The 21,949-nt window shown below is 39.2% G+C and overlaps 2 protein-coding genes across 3 annotated transcripts in view; one reads left to right on the top strand and one right to left on the bottom strand.

The window, feature by feature from the left end:
• Nucleotides 1-21,949, bottom strand: part of LOC117337659 (protein disulfide-isomerase TMX3-like) — a 293,186-nt gene that overhangs the window by 98,686 nt on the left and 172,551 nt on the right. The window lies entirely within an intron of this gene.
• Nucleotides 14,388-21,949, top strand: part of LOC117337660 (fibrinogen-like protein 1) — a 77,420-nt gene continuing 69,858 nt past the window's right edge. Inside the window, exons 1-2 of one of the 2 annotated variants that reach the window (XM_033898752.1) lie at nucleotides 14,388-15,028; nucleotides 15,444-16,235. In XM_033898752.1, coding sequence (XP_033754643.1) covers nucleotides 15,641-16,235 — 595 coding nt within the window. In that variant the 5' untranslated portion in view covers nucleotides 14,388-15,028; nucleotides 15,444-15,640. Of the gene's footprint in view, nucleotides 16,236-21,949 lie in introns of both variants that reach the window. The other variant, XM_033898751.1, reaches the window with a different exon arrangement.

The raw sequence follows: 21,949 nt of genomic DNA, 5'->3' as shown, positions 1-21,949 counted from the left end.
TACCTAATTCTCAAAATTTTGACAATTTCGATTTTTTTCAATGGTTTTGATAAAGAGGAAATGAAATGTTTTGTTAAGCTTAGTCATTGTATTATGTACCTTTCCTTAGTGGTGCACTTGAGCTATTGAGGATATTAAATGTCATCTGAAGTACAGTATGGTGACATTCTGTCATTAATAGGTGAAAATAAAAAGTAAAATATCATTTTACATATCTTACTTATCACTGTGTCAATTTCCTTAAATGTTTTGGTAAAAAATGAAGAAAGATGAAATACAAGTAGTTAACTTTGTAGGATAAAAAAGCCAACAGATTAATGTGTTTAAGTGTGAGAATGCCATTCCCTTAGATTCAGTTAAACCAAGAGCTTTATACTAAACGCTTTTCTGACTGGATCAGCACAAATGCCCGTATCAAAACAAACCAATTTAACTCTTAAGCAGGGAGGTAGGATGGCAGAGGTAACAAACGTTCTTTGTTCAGGGAAGTCTTTACAAACAATAACAATCCTGTGTGTATATCACTGTTATGTCCTCTATCCCTCTTATGTCCTCTACTACACACTTAACAGCATGCAGTACTCATGATCCTACTCTACAGAAGCAGTAATGGTCAATTTATAGTCTCTTGGATAATAACTTAACTACATGTATATATGAGTTAAATCACTTATTGGTCAAGAAACCCTCATGTATAAAAGATCTAGGACTCCAGAAAACCCCATCTATAAAAGGCCTATAGGACTCAAGGAACCCCCAATATAAAAGGTCTAGCTCTCCAGGAACCCCAGTATAAAAGGTCTAGATCTCAAGGAACCCCCAGTATAAAAGGTCTAGGATTCCAGGAACCCCCAGTATAAAAGGTCTAGATATCAAGGAACCCCCAGTATAAAAGGTCTAGATCTCCAGGAACCCCCAGTATAAAAGTTTAGGTCTCCAGCAAACCTAGAGTGTGAAAGGTCCAGCACTCCAGGAACCCCCAATATAAAAGGTCTAGGATTCCAGGAACCCCCAGTATAAAACGTCTAGCACTCCAGAAACCCCCATTAAAAAAGGTCTAGCACTCTAGGAACCCCCCGTATAAAAGGTCTAGCACTCCAGGAACCCCCAATATAAAAGGTCTAGCACTCCAGGAACCCCCAATATAAAAGGTCTAGGACTCAAGGAACCCCCAGTATAAAAGGTTTAGGACTCCAGGAACCCCCAGTATAAAAGGTCTAGGATTCCAGGAACCCCTTGTATAAAAGGTCTAGGACTCCAGGAACCCCCAGTATAAAAGGTCTAGGACTCCAGGAACCCCCAATGTAAAAGGTCTAGATCTCCAGGAACCCCCAGTATAAAAGGTCTAGGATTCCAGGAACCCCCAGTATAAAAGGTCTAGGACTCCAGGAACCCCCAATGTAAAAGGTCTAGGATTCCAGAAACCCCCAGTATAAAAGGTCTAGGATTCCAGGAACCCCCAGTATAAAAGGTCTAGGACTCCAGGAACCCCCAGTATAAAAGGTTTAGGATTCCAGGAACCCCCAATATAAAAGGTCTAGATCTCCAGGAACCCCCAGTATAAAAGGTCTAGCTCTCCAGGAACCCCCAGTAAAAAAGGTCTAGGACTCCAGGAACCCCCAGTATAAAAGGTTTAGGACTCCAGGAACCCCCAATATAAAAGGTCTAGGATTCCAGGAACCCCCAGTATAAAAGGTTTAGGTCTCTAGGAACCCCAAGTAAAAAAGGTCTAGGAATCCAGGAACCCCCAGTATAAAAGGTTTAGGACTCCAGGAACCCCCAGTATAAAAGGTCTAGCACCCCAGGAACCCCCAGTATAAAAGGTCTAGCACTCCAGGAACCCCCAGTATAAAAAGGTCTAGCACTCCAGGAACCCCCAGTATAAAAGGTCCAGCACTCCAGGAACCCCCTGTATAAAAGGTCTAGCACTCCAGGAACCCCAAGTATAAAAGGTCTAGCACTCCAGGAACCCCCAGTATAAAAGGTCTAGCACTCCAGGAACCCCCAATATAAAAGGTCTAGGATTCCAGGAACCCCCAGTATAAAAGGTTTAGGTCTCCAGGAACCCCCAGTATAAAAGGTATATGTCTAGAGGAACCCCCAGTATAAAAGGTTTAGGTCTCTAGGAACCCCCAGTATAAAAGGTCTAGGACTCCAGGAACCCCCAGTAAAAAAGGTCTAGCACTCCAGGAACCCCCAGTATAAAAGGTTTAGGTCTCTAGGAACCCCCAGTATAAAAGGTCTAGGACTCCAGGAACCCCCAGTATAAAAGGTTTAGGTCTCTAGGAACCCCAAGTAAAAAAAGGTCTAGGAATCCAGGAACCCTCAGTATAAAAGGTTTAGGTTTCTAGGAACCCCCAGTATAAAAGGTCTAGGATTCCAGGAACCCCCAGTATAAAAGGTTTAGGTCTCTAGGAACCCCCAGTATAAAAGGTCTAGGACTCCAGGAACCCCCAGTATAAAAGGTTTAGGTCTCTAGGAACCCCAAGTAAAAAAGGTCTAGGAATCCAGGAACCCCCAGTATAAAAGGTTTAGGTCTCTAGGAACCCCCAGTATAAAAGGTCTAGGACTCCAGGAACCCCTAGTATAAAAGGTTTAGGTCTCTAGGAACCCACAGTATAAAAGGTCTAGGACTCCAGGAACCCCCAGTATAAAAGGTTTAGGTCTCTAGGAACCGCCAGTATAAAAGGTATAGGTCTCCAGCAAACCCAGAGTGTGAAAGGTCTAGGACTCCAGGAACCCCCAGTATAAAAGGTTTAGGTCTCTAGGAACCCCCAGTATAAAAGGTTTAGGACTCCAGGAACCCACAGTAAAAAAGGTCTAGCACTCTAGTAACCCCAGTATAAAAGGTTTAGGTCTCTAGGAACCCCCAGTATAAAAGGTCTAGGACTCCAGGAACCCCCAGTATAAAAGGTTTAGGTCTCTAGGAACCCCAAGTAAAAAAGGTCTAGGAATCCAGGAACCCCCAGTATAAAAGGTTTAGGTTTCTAGGAACCCCCAGTATAAAAGGTCTAGGATTCCAGGAACCCCCAGTATAAAAGGTTTAGGTCTCTAGGAACCCCCAGTATAAAAGGTCTAGGACTCCAGGAACCCCCAGTATAAAAGGTTTAGGTCTCTAGGAACCCCAAGTAAAAAAGGTCTAGGAATCCAGGAACCCCCAGTATAAAAGGTTTAGGTCTCTAGGAACCCCCAGTATAAAAGGTCTAGGACTCCAGGAACCCCCAGTATAAAAGGTTTAGGTCTCTAGGAACCCACAGTATAAAAGGTCTAGGACTCCAGGAACCCCCAGTATAAAAGGTTTAGGTCTCTAGGAACCGCCAGTATAAAAGGTCTAGGAATCCAGGAACCCCCAGTATAAATGGTTTAGGTCTCTAGGAACCCCAAGTAAAAAAGGTCTAGGAATCCAGGAACCCCCAGTATAAAAGGTTTAGGTCTCTAGGAACCCCCAGTATAAAAGGTCTAGGACTCCAGGAACCCCTAGTATAAAAGGTTTAGGTCTCTAGGAACCCACAGTATAAAAGGTCTAGGACTCCAGGAACCCCCAGTATAAAAGGTTTAGGTCTCTAGGAACCGCCAGTATAAAAGGTATAGGTCTCCAGCAAACCCAGAGTGTGAAAGGTCTAGGACTCCAGGAACCCCCAGTATAAAAGGTTTAGGTCTCCAGGAACCCCCAGTATAAAAGGTTTAGGTCTCTAGGAACCCCCAGTATAAAAGGTCTAGGATTCCAGCAAACCTCGAGTATATAGGTCTATAGGACTCCAGCAAACCCCCAGTATAAAAGTTTTAGGACTCAAGGAAACTCTGAGTATAAAAGGTCTAGGACTTCAGGCATCGATATGTTTATTAGAGGAATCAAATTTGTTGAGACATAAGGTAATCAAATCTATAAACTTTGAGTAGGGAATTTTAAAAATAAGAGTGATAAATATAGGTAGGTCTGGGACTGTCTATCATCACAAACAATTCCCTGTTCAATCAGCATTTTAAAGTAAACCCCTGAGATTTTAGGTATCAAATACACAGCTGTTAATGTTAAAAATGATTTAAGGAAAGCTAATGACATCTATCCTTCTAAAAAACGAATAAAAACTTAAAACCCTGCAACATGTATCCATTCCATAGGAAATTCAAGACGAAAAATAGAAAAGATACAAAAATATTGTGATGAATGAACCTTTCATCCCTATTCTGCATTATGTAAATTGAACCACAGGTAGTAATGGTAGAAGAGTTGACCTTGAAGGTAGACTGACCTTGGGTGTGTCGTACAGGTGTTAAGATAGAGATATATGGATATCAATCTTTACCATGCTGTCCCTGGCAGGTGGGTCAGGGCACAAAATGGTACACAAGTGCACCAATGTTGTTGGGGATGACTGCGGATGACATACACAACACAATTATTGATGACGATGATGATGATGATGATGATGATGATGACGACGATGTAGCCAACGAGGAGGAGGAGGAGGAGGAGGAGGTTATTGATCCAAACTATGATAGCATTCTTCCTAAGTAGTCCACCTGCGAATTGTATCCACTTCTTGCAAACTTGTCAACTTCTTAAAATTTCCTTCCATCTGTCAAACTGGAATAACTCTTTGAATTTGGTAGGCTTTATAATCATGATAGGCAGTTGTGCATTCCCGAGTGGCATTTTGATTTCTACAATTTTTATGCATTCCCGAGTGGCATTTTGATTTCTACAATTTTTATAAGAGTTATTTCCCTTTGTTTTTTTCAGCATATGAAATCTTGTCTGGTGATCTCATCATTCAAGTTGTGACAAATCTCTTTGAAACTTGGAAGGTTTTGATATGTAGTTTTTCTGTCCGAAGCACCGTTTTCATTCAGGATATTTGAATGAGTTATTGCCATTGGTTTCTTCAGCATTTTAATCTTTTCCTGTGATGTCTATCCTACACTTTCAACTGATTTTTTTCAACTTGGTAAGCTGTATAATCATGACATTTCATCAGCATTGGGTGAAAATATCTATCCCAGTCGTATACAGATGCTTGAAACATTCTTTTATCAATACGCATGAAAATATGGAATTGTGAGAAGACGAAATGACAACTGATGTTCATCAAGTTCCAAAGAGATTGGTTAGAAACTATGTTAGGAGATCCAGCAACAAGATTATAAAGGCCAAATGAAACAAAGGGCAATAACTCTTAAAAAAAAATCAAATGTCGTCAAAAAGTACTTGTCTTTTAATCTTGATAATGAAGTGTTCCAAGTTTCAAAGAGATCAGTAGAGAACTAAGTGAGGATATCCCAGAGTAAGATTGAAATGTCCATAAAATGAAGGTTAAAAACTCTTTCAAAATCTTTTGAATCAAAATGTTGCTCTTTAAGATAATGTACTACACATCATGATTATCAAGTCTTCAAAATTTCGAAGAGAGTCAAAAACAAAAAATCCTCCGGAGAAAAAGATTTTACAACAGAGAGATTACAAAAAATCATCAATTTAAAATATGAATATGTGATAGTTTTTATTCGTGCATAATTGTTTTGAATGGAGAAAGGCGTGAACACTTATGCCCGGAAAAGGTAAAAGATATGGTATAATGCCTAACATGAAATATTTGTGTGTTCTTTAATTTGTTCGTTGTTTGTAGCTTTCAAATTATTTTGTGGGTACAAACTTTCGTGGTTAGCCCATGCTCCAATAATATAACAATAATAAATATGACAATATTTGTTGTATTTATACGGTTCCATAGCAACCATGAAAACAATGATCAATTCTTGTTATACAGATATATAATATGCAATCTTACAAATAAAATCATTAAAGTGGCCAAAGAGTTGTTTCCTAGCCTGCAAAAATTCCAATTTATGATAATAAAATGGCTGAATGTGACATTGGACTATGGAGCATTCCCAGTGGGTAACGTTGCTGGCTGAGTCTGGAATCTTAACTCCCTACTTAGCCTAAGCCAGCAGAAAAATGTACAGTATCACGCAACTCATAATATTTATCTGAATGCAAAGCAAAAAATACATAAATTTTAACCATCGACAGAAACATTAAACAAGATTCAGCGGTCTTTATTTTGTAAACACAACAGCTCAAAATAGGTGAAATATTCCAGACTTAGCCCTATGCAGGAGCTGGCTAGGTCAAGTACAAAATGTGGATGATTAAATAGATGATAATTAAACAGGTGACAATTAAACAGGTGATAATTAGGTAGATGATAATTAGGTAGATGAACATTAAGCGGGTGATAATTCAATAAATGATAATTAAATAGATAATTGAATAGATGATAATTAAACAGGTGATAATTGAAGAGATGATAATTAAACAGATGATAATTAAACAGGTGGTAATGTAATTTAATGGTATCTTGTTAAGATTCTTTTTCATTCTCTGTAGATTTCCTCAAATGAAAAAAACAAATTTGATGTCAATGATGTCTGTCTTCAGAAATTATAGACACACGATTTCACTTTAAAGCAGTACACTTCAGGCATAGAAGTCATTTTACAGAGAAACTGCTACCTCTAAAAGAATCAGGTCAGGAGGATGAGGAATGTGTAAACTTCCCTCAAAGTAAATATCTCCAGTTGTAGACAGAACCTAAACTGCTGTCATCTCTCACAATTTATAGAGGACATTTAACAGCTGTCTGTTATTATGCCTAATCTTAGATTCTATTTCTCCTGTACAGCAGAACTTGTATATATGTAGAGGCTAGGTAACAGTTCCCTGTTTTACCTAATGTTAGATTATATTTCTCCTGTACAGCAGATTATGTAGAGGCTACTGGTAACAGCTCTGTTTTACCTAATCTTAGATTCTATTTCTCTTGTACATTAGAATCTGTTATGTTTATGTAGGGGCTACTGGTAACAGCTCTGTTTTACCAAATCTTAGATTCTATTTCTATTGTTCAGCAGAGTTTGTATATATGTAGCGATTGGTAACAGTTTGATGTTTTACCTAATGTTAGATTCTATTTCTCTCATCAGGCAAACTTTACATAACAGATTTGCATATATATGTTTAAAATATTAACTTAATTTATTTTACAACAATTGCAGTACAAGTTATACCAACTTGTATTAATCACTCTTATTGGCCCGGATGGATGAGTGAGGTTCTTGACGTGGGAGAAAACTGGACTGTCCTACTTTTCACATCCAATCAGAGAATCAAACCCTTAAGCCATCTAGGTGAAAGACCACTGTATGAATACTGTGCCATACAATCACCCTAAATTTGCATACAGACCCTTTTAGTCTTTGATTCTATTTCTCACACAAGGCAGAATTCACATCATGTTTTATTGGTACAAAGAGGGTAATCAACAGTTCCTGTTATAAATCAATTTGTAGATTCTATTTCTCCTTTATGAAAGAATCACATAATAAATTAATATAAATTCATTCATTTTTTACATTAGTTCCTAAAAAAATAAAGGCATTATTGAGATAGAAAAAAAATATTTTTGGTATTCGAAGAAAAACCCATATCAAATTTTCTAAATATTACAGGGTTTTTTTTTGTCTCTGCAAAAATAACAATGTTACTACACAAGTCAGAGGATTCATGCTGGAAATTTTTGGAGCAATATTTCTAATGATATCATGCTTTCCAACAAGCTTATAAGGCTGTGAGCTATTTTGAATGGGCCACTCGAACACAACTCTGCCATTTTCTGCAATTATCTGGTAAGATATGGTTAAATGTCATCAATTGTGTGATTTGGCAAATTCCCTTAATTAAATAAATATGTTGGAAATACCTCACAAAACCACCACTTATCTTAATGTCGTTTCATTTTCATCAGCATATCATGTAGTTTTTAATGCAGTGGATAGAAAATAACATTCTGATTGGTCAATAATAACAGTGTGATTCATATCTACTATGAAAGACATCACTTCTATCATGCTGTCCATTATGTAATACTGACAAAACTGTGATATATATCACAATTTGTATATCCTAACTGACATGTCACCATCAGTTTATAAACATTTGTGTAAGTACTATTAAATCATTCATGTTTCAGTTACAGCGTTCGAATTTAACGCTCGCACACTCGCTAAATGCGAGCTGATTTTTCATTTTGCGAGTAGAAAATTGTGGTACTTGCATTTTTCTGCGGGTGCATATAAATCCTGGTAAAACAGACACACATAGTAAAACATTGACGAAAACTTGAAACAAAAACCGACACACAGACAATGCATTATCTTGGTGACGCTTGTACACAGCACTCGTTAGTTCCAAGCGTCTCAAAGACTACGATATACATGAATATATTGTAATGGAAAAGAAACGAGAGTTTCCGAGAAACAAAGCACGACGTCTGCTAGCATGGCTGACATAACCAAATTTTTTAAGTCAGCCGCTGCCGGAACATCAAATGAAAAGATCGGCTTCAATATTCATTGATCTTGAAGTTGATGATATTTGAAGGGAGTATGCCCTGGCTGATATGAACAGTGAGTTAAACAAAACAAAAAACAAAAAGATTAATTGTATTTTGTCTCAAATAAAAATTTTATTTGAAGCAACTGTTCTTTTGTTTGTGGTTCTAAAAAGTAAAGATTATTTATCATCAAACATCTGTTATATTTAATGTTAACACATAATTTCAAAATTGTGAGTAAGTTTGTAATTTTGTGAGTTAAAATTTTATCCACTCACAACAACGTGCAAGTTACTAAAAAAGTTAAATTCTACCCCTGAGTTATTCATAAATTAAAAATAAAATCCCTTACATTCTACTTTAATGGAACAGGTTTTATTGACAGTATATGGTGTAAGTTTCAGACAGATTTAACAACACCACATTGTCCTGGAATATTTTACAGAAGTCTTCAGCTGAATATTAACAAAAGTCTTTACCATATACACGAGGCCGTGATAACTCAAGTCGGTTTGAGCATCGGCCATGTAACCTTGGATGAAGATTAAGGTGGGTGGTTCTACGCTCCCTTTCAGTATTGGTTGTGTTTCTCAGGAACCGGAGAAATGGGATGGTCTTTGCTGTTGTGGTTGTGTCCTTAGGCAAGACACTTTATCCTTATTGCTCCAGATGGCATGTGAAGGGCCTCCTATATGTTGTTCAATGAGGTTGTCACCAACTACTACAAGGAAATCCCACCTTAAAATGACACTTGCTATTCATGAGACTAAAACAATAACAGTTACACACAGCTTATCCTCTAAGACCAGAATCAAATGTGTCTATAAAACTGTGTTCATGTCTCCATGAACTGGAACAGTTTTTTCCCTGTGTTACCTATAAACATCTAATATCATTTGTTTAAACATTAATAAACAGGCTATCTGTTAATGTGTTCTTCAGGATTGTAATAGCTTCGTTGAAGGTCAAAGGAATCCAGTGACCAGGATGTTATGATGTGTGGAGGTTTTCATAGCTATGGTTATTGTAGCCCCACCAGTTTAAAGTCAGCACTCAGCCTCCGTAGCTACATTATAAACTGATACAGCTCAGCAGAAACACAATTATCAGGGTCAAATTAAATTATACCCCCATGTTCTATCTCTGTGTACCTGTGGCTTTCCAGGCACCCAGCTAACTGTTATTAGATGTATGGTTATTGACAAAATACATCAAGTTTACAACTCTCTGGTAAATATGTGGGCAAGAGTGAGGCAAATTTTCCTCCATTTTCTAGCACGCTTATTTAGATATTAAGCTAAAATCTCCTTGTTTAAAATATTTTCGACATATGCTGTTAATATATATGCCCATCCTTATGGTATACGATTATAAGCTGAGGAATTTGACCTACAGACAAGACCCCATCAAAGTCTTACCACAAAGTACTTTGTTAATGTACAGGAAACATCATTAGGTGGACAAATGGGAATTATAATTTATGTGGTTTGCTGAATCCCACAGACTAAAATAGTCAAAAATTAAAGATTTAATTTATTTCACTCTTAAGATAACAGACAATACTAATCTATATAGTTCAGATTGTAATATACATTCTCCCTGGATTATTAGTAGATACCCATTCCTTATCAGTGGTGTTTGACAGAGTTATCTCCCTTCTGTCATCAAATCATTTACCTAATGACATCAGACGCTTTAAAATAATTAGTTTAAGTCATTTATCAAAGCCAACATATCTACATCTAGCTAAGTGAAATACGTCATGTTTATCAGATATTACTGAGGTTTTTAGACCCACACAGCAGAAATAACAGGTTTATTGTGGTACCATTCATCTAAAGCAGTGTGTAGTATACTAATGTTAGGCTCACTGTTCATGAATGGCCAGTGTAGATTATTGGAGTAGTGTTGGAGTCACTTACTGATGATAGGCTTGTTTCAAAAATGTCTCCACATGTCTAGACTTAGGCCTATCTATGGAAGCTATGGGGACATTTCAGATAATAGGAGGTTCATCAACACCCCACATCCTACCCTGACCTCTAACAAAACCCCACATCCTACCCTGACCACTAACAACACCCCACATCCTACCCTGACCACTAACAACGACCCACATCACACCTTGACCACTAACAACACCCCACATCCTACCCTGACCACTAACAACGACCCACATCCCACCCTGACCACCAACAATGACCCACATCCTACCCTGACCTCTAACAACGACCCACATCCTACCCTGACCACTAACAACACCCCATATTCTACCCTGACCTCTAACAAAACCCCACATCCTACCCTGACCACTAACAAAACCCCACATCCTACCCTGACCACTAACAACACCCCACATCCTACCCTGACCACTAACATCCCACATCCTACCCTGACCTCTAACAAAACCCCACATCCTACCCTGACCTCTAACAAAACCCCACATCCTACCCTGACCTCTAACAAAACCCCACATCCTACCCTGACCTCTAACAAAACCCCACATCCTACCCTGACCTCTAACAAAACCCCACATCCTACCCTGACCTCTAACAACGACCCACATCCTACCCTGACCACTAACAACACCCCATATTCTACCCTGACCACTAACAACACCCCACATCCTACCCTGACCACTAACAATGACCCACATCCTACCCTGACCACTAACAACACCCCACATCCTACCCTGACCACTAACAACACCCCACATCCTACCCTGACCACTAACAACACCCCACATCCTACCCTGACCTCTAACAACACCCCACATCCTACCCTGACCACTAACAACACCCCATATCCTACCCTGACCACTAACAACACCCCACATCCTACCCTGACCACTAACAACACCCCATATCCTACCCTGACCACTAACAACACCCCACATCCTACCCTGACCACTAACAACACCCCACATCATACCCTGACCACTAACAATACCCAACATCCTACCCTGACCACTAACAACACCCCATATTCTACCCTGACCACTAACAACACCCCACATCCTACCCTGACCTCTAACAAAACCCCACATCCTACCCTGACCACTAACAACACCCCATATTCTACCCTGACCATTAACAACACCCCACATCCTACCCTGACCCACTAACAACACCCCATATTCTACCCTGACCACTAACAACACCCCACATCCTACCCTGACCACTAACAACACCCCACATCCTACCCTGACCACTAACAACACCCCACATCCCACCCTGACCACTAACAACACCCCACATCCTACCCTGACCACTAACAACACCCCATATTCTACCCTGACCACTAACAACACCCCACATCCTACCCTGACCACTAACAACACCCCACATCCTACCCTGACCACTAACAACACCCCCACATCCTACCCTGACCACTAACAACACCCCACATCCTACCCTGACCACTAACAACACCCCACATCCTACCCTGACCACCAACAATGACCCACATCCAACCCTGACCACTAACAACACCCCACATCCTACCCTGACCACTAACAATGACCCACATCCTACCCTGACCACTAACAACACCCCATATTCTACCCCTGACCACTAACAACACCCCACATCCTACCCTGACCACTAACACCTCACATCCCACCCTGACCACTAACAACGACCCACATCCTACCCTGACCACTAACAACACCCCACATCCCACCCCCTGACCACTAACAACACCCCACATCCCACCCCCCTGACCACTAACACCCCACATCCCACCCTGACCACTAACAACGACCCACATCCCACCCTGACTACCAACAACACCCCACATCCCACCCTGACCACTAACAACACCCCACATCTGACCCCTGACCACTAACAACTACCCACATCCCACCCTGACCACTAACAACACCCCACATCCTACCCTGACCTCTAACAACACCCCACATCCTACCCTGACCACTAACAACACCCCACATCCTACCCTGACCACTAACACCTCACATCCCACCCTGACCACTAACAACGACCCACATCCTACCCTGACCACTAACAACCCCCCACATCCCCACCCCCTGACCACTAACAACACCCCACATCCCACCCCCTGACCACTAACACCCCACATCCCACCCTGACCACTAACAACGACCCACATCCCACCCTGACTACCAACAACACCCCACATCCCACCCTGACCACTAACAACACCCCACATCTGACCCTGACCACTAACAACTACCCACATCCCACCCTGACCACTAACAACACCCCACATCCTACCCTGACCTCTAACAACACCCCACATCCCACCCTGACCACTAACAACACCCCACATCCTACCCTGACCACTAACAACACCCCACATCCTACCCTGACCACTAACACCCCACATCCTACCCTGACCACTAACAACTACCCACATCCCACCCTGACTACCAACAACACCCCACATCCTACCCTGACCACTAACAACTACCCACATCCCACCCTGACTACCACTAACACCCCACATCCTACCCTGACCACTAACAACGACCCACATCCTACCATGACCACTAACAATGACCCACATCCTACCCTGACCACTAACAACACCCCACATCCTACCCTGACTACCACTAACACCCCACATCCTACCCTGACTACCAACAACACCCCATATCCTACCCTGACCACTAACAACGACCCACATCCCACCCTGACTACCAACAACACCCCACATCCCACCCTGACCACTAACAACACCCACATCTGACCCTGACCACTAACAACTACCCACATCCCACCCTGACCACTAACAACCCCCACATCCTACCCTGACCTCTAACAACACCCCACATCCTACCCTGACCACTAACAACACCCCACATCCTACCCTGACCACTAACAACACCCCACATCCTACCCTGACCACTAACACCCCACATCCTACCCTGACCACTAACAACTACCCACATCCCACCCTGACTACCAACAACACCCCATATCCTACCCTGACCACTAACAACTACCCACATCCCACCCTGACTACCACTAACACCCCACATCCTACCCTGACCACTAACAACGACCCACATCCTACCATGACCACTAACAATGACCCACATCCTACCCTGACCACTAACAACACCCCACATCCTACCCTGACCACTAACAACACCCCACATCCCACCCTGACCACTAACAACGACCCACATCCTACCCTGACTACCACTAACACCCCACATCCTACCCTGACCACTAACAACACCCCACATCCCACCCTGACCCCTAACAACGACCCACATCCTACCCTGACCACTAACAACACCCCACATCCTACCCTGACCACTAACAACACCCCACATCCTACCCTGACCACTAACAACGACCCACATCCTACCCTGACCACTAACAACACCCCACATCCTACCCTGACTACCAACAACACCCCACATCCCACCCTGACTACCAACAACACCCCATATCCTACATAAATTCCATCAACCCCCTCCTCATCCCACCTCAACCCCTATCAACATCCACCATGTTAAAACCCCAGTGTCGCCAAAATTTGTACTCTCCACATCTTCTCACCACCTAAAATAGATCCCCTTCCCACAGTACCCAACCACACTATCTTACACCTCACAAATCAGTACACCCCACTTTTTCTCACTACCCAAAACTGAACCCCACATCCCTGCCAACCTTCATTGACACCGTACTGTTCCCTCACCAGTGCCCAACCACACTATCTATAAAAAAATCAGTGATCCCCACATCTTCTCATCATAAAAAAACAGACACTTTCATCCAATCCCAACCCTCTAATATTCACCATCTGACAAGTAAACACCCACATTGGCCACACACCTCATCCCCGACCCCCGTCAACACCCCCTACCACCGTCACCATTCATACCCCCTATACCCAGCACCATGACCCTACACCCCACCAAAGTGTCCCCCTATAGGCCCACACCCTTGGGACAATACTTCCCTCCTTACTGCTTATGGTATAAATAGGAGCCCCTGACTGGCAGACTGGCAGTGTGTGTAAGCTCACTGCAGCGTTTGGAACTGAAGGTGGAGTGGGATCGTACAGAGGCAGGCCTGTACAGAAGGGGGCACCTAGGTACCCATCGGAGGAGGATAAACCAATAGAAAGACAGGGAAGAGGAGATGACAGAAGAGGGCTGGACTTGACCCTAAAAAACTAACAATTGTAACACCTTTTTGGGATATAACAGCTAAATTGTCAATGGGTTACTCATACTTGTAACATACCCCTCTGAAGATTCTACCGCTACGAGAATACTAGACGGATTATATCATAATATCATCTACTATCAGGATCATTGGAGACTGATCTGAAGATTCTTCCTCTGAGATATCACACCTGTAATTATATATACCGCACTGCATTGTGTTGGGTTTCCACTGGGAGCAGTAGCTGAATATTGCTACATTGTACCTCCTAAAAGGTGAAATTCAGATGTGAGGAATGAAAAAGTGATAAATTGGCAGGTGTAATGTTCTCACTTAAAACTGCTTCACGACAGTCTTAAAGATATATGATACGGACGTTACATATCTGGCGTGTCTGTGAGGAGACCTGCCAGTTAAAACACTCATATTAATATCACATGGCTGGCTGAAAAGTCTGACCCTATCCAGGTAAGGACTTTATTTTCACCTGAATGTTTATGAATGAAACTTTCAGGTACATGCTTGTTAATAGATTCAGAAATCTTAAAAAAAAATTATCCTGTATTGTCAACCAATAATATCGCTTGAAATCTTAATATCCTTTGAAAAAAAATGTGATATATGTTTATACGAGAAACTGAAAATTTGCTGATTGGTGAAAACTGTTGAGTGGTGACTGGTTCGTGTGAAACACAGGCTCCCTCAGGAGTCTGTTCTCAGCGGAAGTGACACAGGAGAGATTAACTTGTGATATTAATTATATCACTACTCAAGCCCATTTCCAGGAGGAGCTTACATATATTTGGATTCTACAATACTAAAGCTGTCAAAAGTTTACTTCCATCAAACTTTTCAATTTTTTACTTTTTTTTTTCTGGTACAGGACGGGAGAGAATGTCTGGGATCGGATACCAGTACTATTTCCTAGCTGATAGCTGCTGATCCCAATTACACTAAACAACAATTCATATACTAAATAAGTCAAAATCCTACATTGGAATTGAATTTTGAGAAAATATCCTAGAAAGGAAAAACTTTTTTTAATCAACATACTTGTGACAGCAAAAAAAAGAATTCAAAATGCAGAATATTTGGATTCTTGTTTTAACACTAACAGCTGTGTTTGAAATTTGTGAATTTAAAAAAGCCAAACTTGGACGAAAAATTATTCGAACACAGAGATGCAAGTACACATTCGTGGTCAAAGAAGTGGCCGCAGGACACTGCCCAACGTCCATTCAACCTCCAATCCAATCGGACGACCAACAGCTCATGTCCGGAGACATGAGTACCCTAATCAGCCGACTACAAGAGGTTGAGAAACAGTTGGATGGGGAAATGATGAAAAATAATAATTTAACTGAAAGTATTTCCAAACAAGAATTAACACTTAAAAAGGCGGACTACATGTTAGAACAATATCGATCCAATTTTTCTAACCTCTTTCATATAATCCACCATTTAGAGCGGAGTTTACATACTCAGCGGTCAAGCTATAGGGACCTGGAGAAGAAGGTGTCCAGTGTTGTCCTGGATGTGTTGGAGATGAATAATATACTGACCACGAAGGTCAGCCCCAGTGATAACAGTAACCCAATTCTTAAGGATGTGCAAGTTCAAAGTGTCTCCAAAATACACAACTGTGGCCTCTCCAACGTTGATAACACCTTCTTAGGTAAGTCAAAACTGACCAGTGGTCAACTTCGCTCAGCTTTATTTATTCATATTTAATTGTATTACAGAATGGTCAGTGATCCTAAATACAAGAGAAAATAAATATTGAGGACTTCAAAGAAATGCATCATTTCAATCAGGGCTTTTTAAACTTTGGAAGTACCTATTTAGAATACTTTAACATTTGAACATTTGAAAATTTAATTATTTTCAAAACTGATCCCCTGCCTATACTTATAGGCATGTAATTCCAGAGACCAGCATCAATGGTCTACTACTATCAACGATCAACGATGGTCAAAAATCATTCAGGTCGACACTGAAACTGAAAACCTCAAAGAAATCAAGTCATTTAAGAATGTTGGTCAAAACTCCAGGGCCATTAACCTGACCATGTGTGAGCTCCTGATCATATGTCACTTTGTCCCCGTAACTTGTCCAATATAACACTGTAGGTAGTACCTAATGAATAATTCATATCTACACTGTTAAACCTGTAGAGCAGAAGAGTGCAGCTTTACAAAGACTTTATGTTGATACCTTCACTGAGGAATGTTCCTACCAGTGACAAAAATCTACTATGTAGGTGTGAATTTCTGTAATAGAGTCTATCTCTAAACTTAAATGTTTATCTCTGAACTAAACAATCTCTGATCCACAGTTCTGTCTCGAACTGAATACATTATTATCATAAGACTGTCTCCAAAAGGAAAATACATCTCTCTGAATACACAAAATATTTCTTTTTCTGAATACATTGAATATGTCTATCTCTGAATACACAAAATATTTCTTTTTCTGAATACATTGAATATGTCTATCTCTGAATACACAGAATATGTCTATCTCTGAATACACAGAATATGTCTATCTCTGAATACACAGAATATGTCTATCTCTGAATACACAGAATATGTCTATCTCTGAATACACAGAACATGCCTTTCTCTGAAAACACAGAATATGTCTATCTCTGAATACACAGAATATGTCTATCTCTGAATACACAGAACATGCCTTTCTCTGAAAACACTGAATATGTCTATCTCTGAATACACAGAATATGTCCATCTCTGAATACACAGAACATGCCTTTCTCTGAATAAACAGAATATGTCTATCTCTGAATACACAGAATATGTCTATCTCTGAATACACAGAATATGTCTATCTCTGAATACACAGAACATGCCTTTCTCTGAAAACACTGAATATGTCTATCTCTGAATACACAGAACATGCCTTTCTCTGAATAAACAGAATATGTCTATCTCTGAATACACAGAATATGTCTATCTCTGAATACACAGAATATGTCTATCTCTGAATACACAGAACATGCCTTTCTCTGAAAACACTGAATATGTCTATCTCTGAATACACAGAACATGCCTTTCTCTGAATACACAGAATATGTCTATCTCTGAATACATCTCTACATTCATATATCTAAATAAACTTAACAATCTCTGAGTTAACTAAAGACCACAGTTCTATTTCTGAATGCACTGTTAGTATTAGGCAGACTCTGAATACATCTCTACATTTACATATCTCAATAAACTGAACATCTCTTATTATCTCTTAATACACTAGACATCTCTATATCTCTGAATAGACATGTACATATCCCTAGAAATGATAAACATGTCCACTTGTGCATGAACATTCACTTACTATGTCTACACACCTAACTTAACTAAACATATCTATATCTGAATAAAGCTCTATCTCTGACACTGCCGTGATGTAGCTTGTAACACACTAATCCACAGGGATGTGGCTATCACAACATATCAAACCTAATAAACAAGCAGAAAGTACCTACCACCAGCTAATGATTTTATACATTAAAGCATAGCCTTCCATCTAATACCCCTCCATACCTAACCTCCATCTAATACCCCTCCATACCTAACCCCCATCTAATACCCCTCCATACCTAGCCTTCCATCTAATACCCCTCCATACCTAGCCTTCCATCTAATACCCCTCCATACCTAACCCCATCTGATACCCCTCCATACCTAACCCCATCTAATACCCCTCCATACCTAACCCCATCTAATACCCCTCCATACCTAACCCCATCTAATACCCCTCCATACCTAACCCCCATCTAATACCCCTCCATACCTAGCCTCCACCTAATACCCCTCCATACCTAACCTCAATCTAATACCCCTCCATAACTAACCCCCATCTAATACCCCTCCATACCTAACCCCCATCTAATACCCCTCCATGACTATGTTTGTAAAACATCTCTATTTTATGTGATGTAACATTTCAATCTGATGATATTTATGTCAATTTGACTGGTTTCTTTCCAGACAAACCTGAAGTCCATTTATGTTGGTCTTCAAATTTCGTTGTTGGTCATATTTAAAGTGTGTTGTAAGAGGGATCGTATACACACTAGTGATCTGAGCCATTATAAATGGCTATCTCGGCTAGACTACTCCACACATGCTTACCACTGAATTAGAAATCTTGTAAGAGTACTACAGGGCATGCTTGATTACCATACAAAATCTTAAATGTTGCTTTCTATACAATTTTTCCTTAATGTTTAAGTTTTCTTCAACATCTGTGCTCACACTATGTGCATAGGTATATCTGATTAAATGTTTAGTATACCAAACAGATTTATTTGAATATATATGATACAAACTTTAAACTACCCTAGTCAAACGAGTGTTACAACACATTCAGCAGCATAAACAATATCTTGGTTACATATTTTTTCAAGTTTTATCTTGGTTTGTACTTTCATAGAGGTCAATTTTATGAAGGAATGCAATAAAGATTAATTTGTTAACTATTTTAAGAGTGAGTATTTGAGTACTACAACATGATATAAGAGTGAAACTATTCCAACATTCATACCCCGACAACTAGTCAGAACGTGTAGGTGTCTCCTATCATGAATGGCCGACTTGTTTCAGCGTCAGTTGCGTGGAATGTTCTATATCAAGCAGAAAACTTTTTCATTAAAGGCACAGTCAAAACAAGTGATTAAAAGATACACACAACCTACGTATGGAGTCCCAATACGAGGAAGTCGTAAACCAACTTTTATAAATTACTGATAACAGATACTCAGGAATGAAATCATAAATGAAGTTTAGGTTTTTCTAAAGTATTAAAGAGTTCTAAATTAATATGTTTAAAGTGATGTTACACTAATGCAAATCACCCCAGTTATATGTTTCAGATCTAACAAACTGAAGGCATTAAAATAATATGTATAATTATCGGACTAGGTGCCTGTGGTAGGGCTCATTGGTAAGCTACAGGTAACTGGACATTAGTTATTATGTGTAGTTGCCTGACTGGTTTTTGTTTGTATTAAAAACTCCTCAGAAGTAATGTGTAATATATATATAAATATATGTAATTAGTCTGTATATGACTCTTTTAATATCACAGGAATGTATAACGTAGTAAATGGTATCAAACTTTGAAAGGAGAAAACTCTAAAATAAGAATTTAGGTATATTCTTATGTATCTCTCATAAAGGGAGAAAACTCTAGAAATACAGAAATAATGTGTATATTTTAGTATACTTTTAAAGGGAGATAACTCTAGAAATACAGAAATAATGTGTGTATTTAAGTATTTCTGTTAAAGGGAGATAACTAGAAATACAGAAATTGTGTGTGTATTTAAGTACTCTCTTAAAGGGAGATAATTCTAGAAGTACAGAAATTGTGTGCATATTTTAGTACTCTCTTAAAGGGAGATAACTCTAACTATAGAAATGATTTAATAATTCTCTTAAAGGGAGATAACTCTAACTATAGAAATTATTTAATAATTCTCTTAAAGGGAGATTAACCTCTATTAAAATCATGGAAATGTTGTATGTAATGCAGTATGATATGTAATGTGGATTTTCTGAAAATGAAAAGCAAACCTATTTAATATGATCTCCATTAAAAAGACAATGAAATACAAATATTTGAAATTAAATGTATGACTAAATTTCATTTAAGCCTGAAAAATGTACACACTAAATCAGGATTGTGTTTCCAGGGAGGAGTTTGGTTGTAACCATTGTTTACATCAATTCATTTTAGATTTCTTGTACACTGCTGGTGTTTTACAGGCTAGTTATCTATATCCTTATCTTTTGATCTAATGAACACAGGAGTGCTATAAAAGGCTAACTAAGACAGTCCAAATAGGCCTCTCCATGTAACACGTGTTTCAGACAAAGCACATGCACTGATTGGCAGCTCTCTCTTTATGGTAACAAAAAACTACCTTGAATGCCCACATCTTCAAAAGATTTGTTAACTTGACAAAAACCACTGTTAACTGTTTGTTGGAGTTTATTTGCATCAAGAATCAACTTTTGCTGAAGAAGGGATAATCTTACAAACTCTGACAGCAGAGCACATCAACTCAATACTATTTTCTTTGTGAATGGAAGGATTCTGTCGATTACAAAATTCTTAGGTTTTTACTATTTCGATTAAAATTTTAAATATGTACAAAATCAATTTGTTGTAATTAAATGTTGATCACCATTCTATAAAACAACCAACTGAAATCCAGAAGAAACATTTTGTTCAAATAAATGCAATCATTATACGCTACCATGGCTTTTATACACAGCAAACCTCACTTGTGTCGAACACACTTGAATCAAATACATTGGATAGGTTGAATGTTTTACTCCACCCCAGTTTTTTCTCCTCTTTATCTTAGTAAATTAACATGGATATTTCTTTTTTTACTGGATTATCTTCATTTAATCAAAACTTCATCACTACAGTATAAAAATAAAATGCCAGTATTAATTTTACTGCTTTGTCAAACCATTGTTATCACATATACAGTGGTCGACCCATGGAAATCTTCGTACATAGAAACACGGTCAAGTCGAACCACCAGGTAAGTCAAATATTTTACTTGGTTCCGTCGACTTTGACTTATTCCTGTTTTACTGTACTTACCTTTTCACCGTTTTTGTTTTATAAAGCTAATCAGGCTTTCCATATATCACACAACTGGAACTTTACAATGGCTATTTTTAGAATACATGTATAGGAGCGATTGAAAACCAACATGTTGCCATCCATTGATATAACTGTTGTTGTATTATCTGATAGATATTTCAAAGCATGTTCTCAGCCCACCTAGTCTAGTCATTTGTGGTTCCAACAGCTAACATGGGAAAATTACTCTATTGCCAGCATCTAGGGGAGAACATTTGAGAATTTAGAGATACCATTATGATGGTTCTTCATTAAACTACAAGTTATCTCATTGTTCTCTTATCCTTCACACATTCTCACATCATTGTGTGTTTTACGGGCCTGAAGCACTTGGCCATGTTTATAAGTATAAGTGTAGAGATATGCTTATTACACATTTTACTATATCATTCCTCAAATTCTGAACAGGAACATTATAATTTCACATCCTAATTAAGACTTTATTACATCTGCTGTTAAAAAATTGATTCAACATTAAATATAATTCTAATATGCTAAATAAAGCATTGAAATAATTCAGACATACTTGTTCTAAATAGCAATTACTGTACACACCTGGCCCCAGTTTTATAAATTTAGCTAAGGTTTGTCTACAGGTAATTGCAGTTATGTTGGAAAATCTTTTAAGTTATGGAAACTTTTCTTCAATTCAATGTTTAGGAATGTGATTCAATTTAAAAAACAAAGTGAAACTGGGTTCAGGAGACA

The sequence above is a fragment of the Pecten maximus genome, chromosome 11 (genome assembly GCF_902652985.1).
Source record: "Pecten maximus chromosome 11, xPecMax1.1, whole genome shotgun sequence".
Classification (NCBI taxonomy): Eukaryota; Metazoa; Mollusca; class Bivalvia; order Pectinida; family Pectinidae; genus Pecten; species Pecten maximus.
The sequence above is the reverse complement of the archived record's forward strand: the minus strand, read 5'-3'. Positions and strand labels throughout refer to the sequence as shown.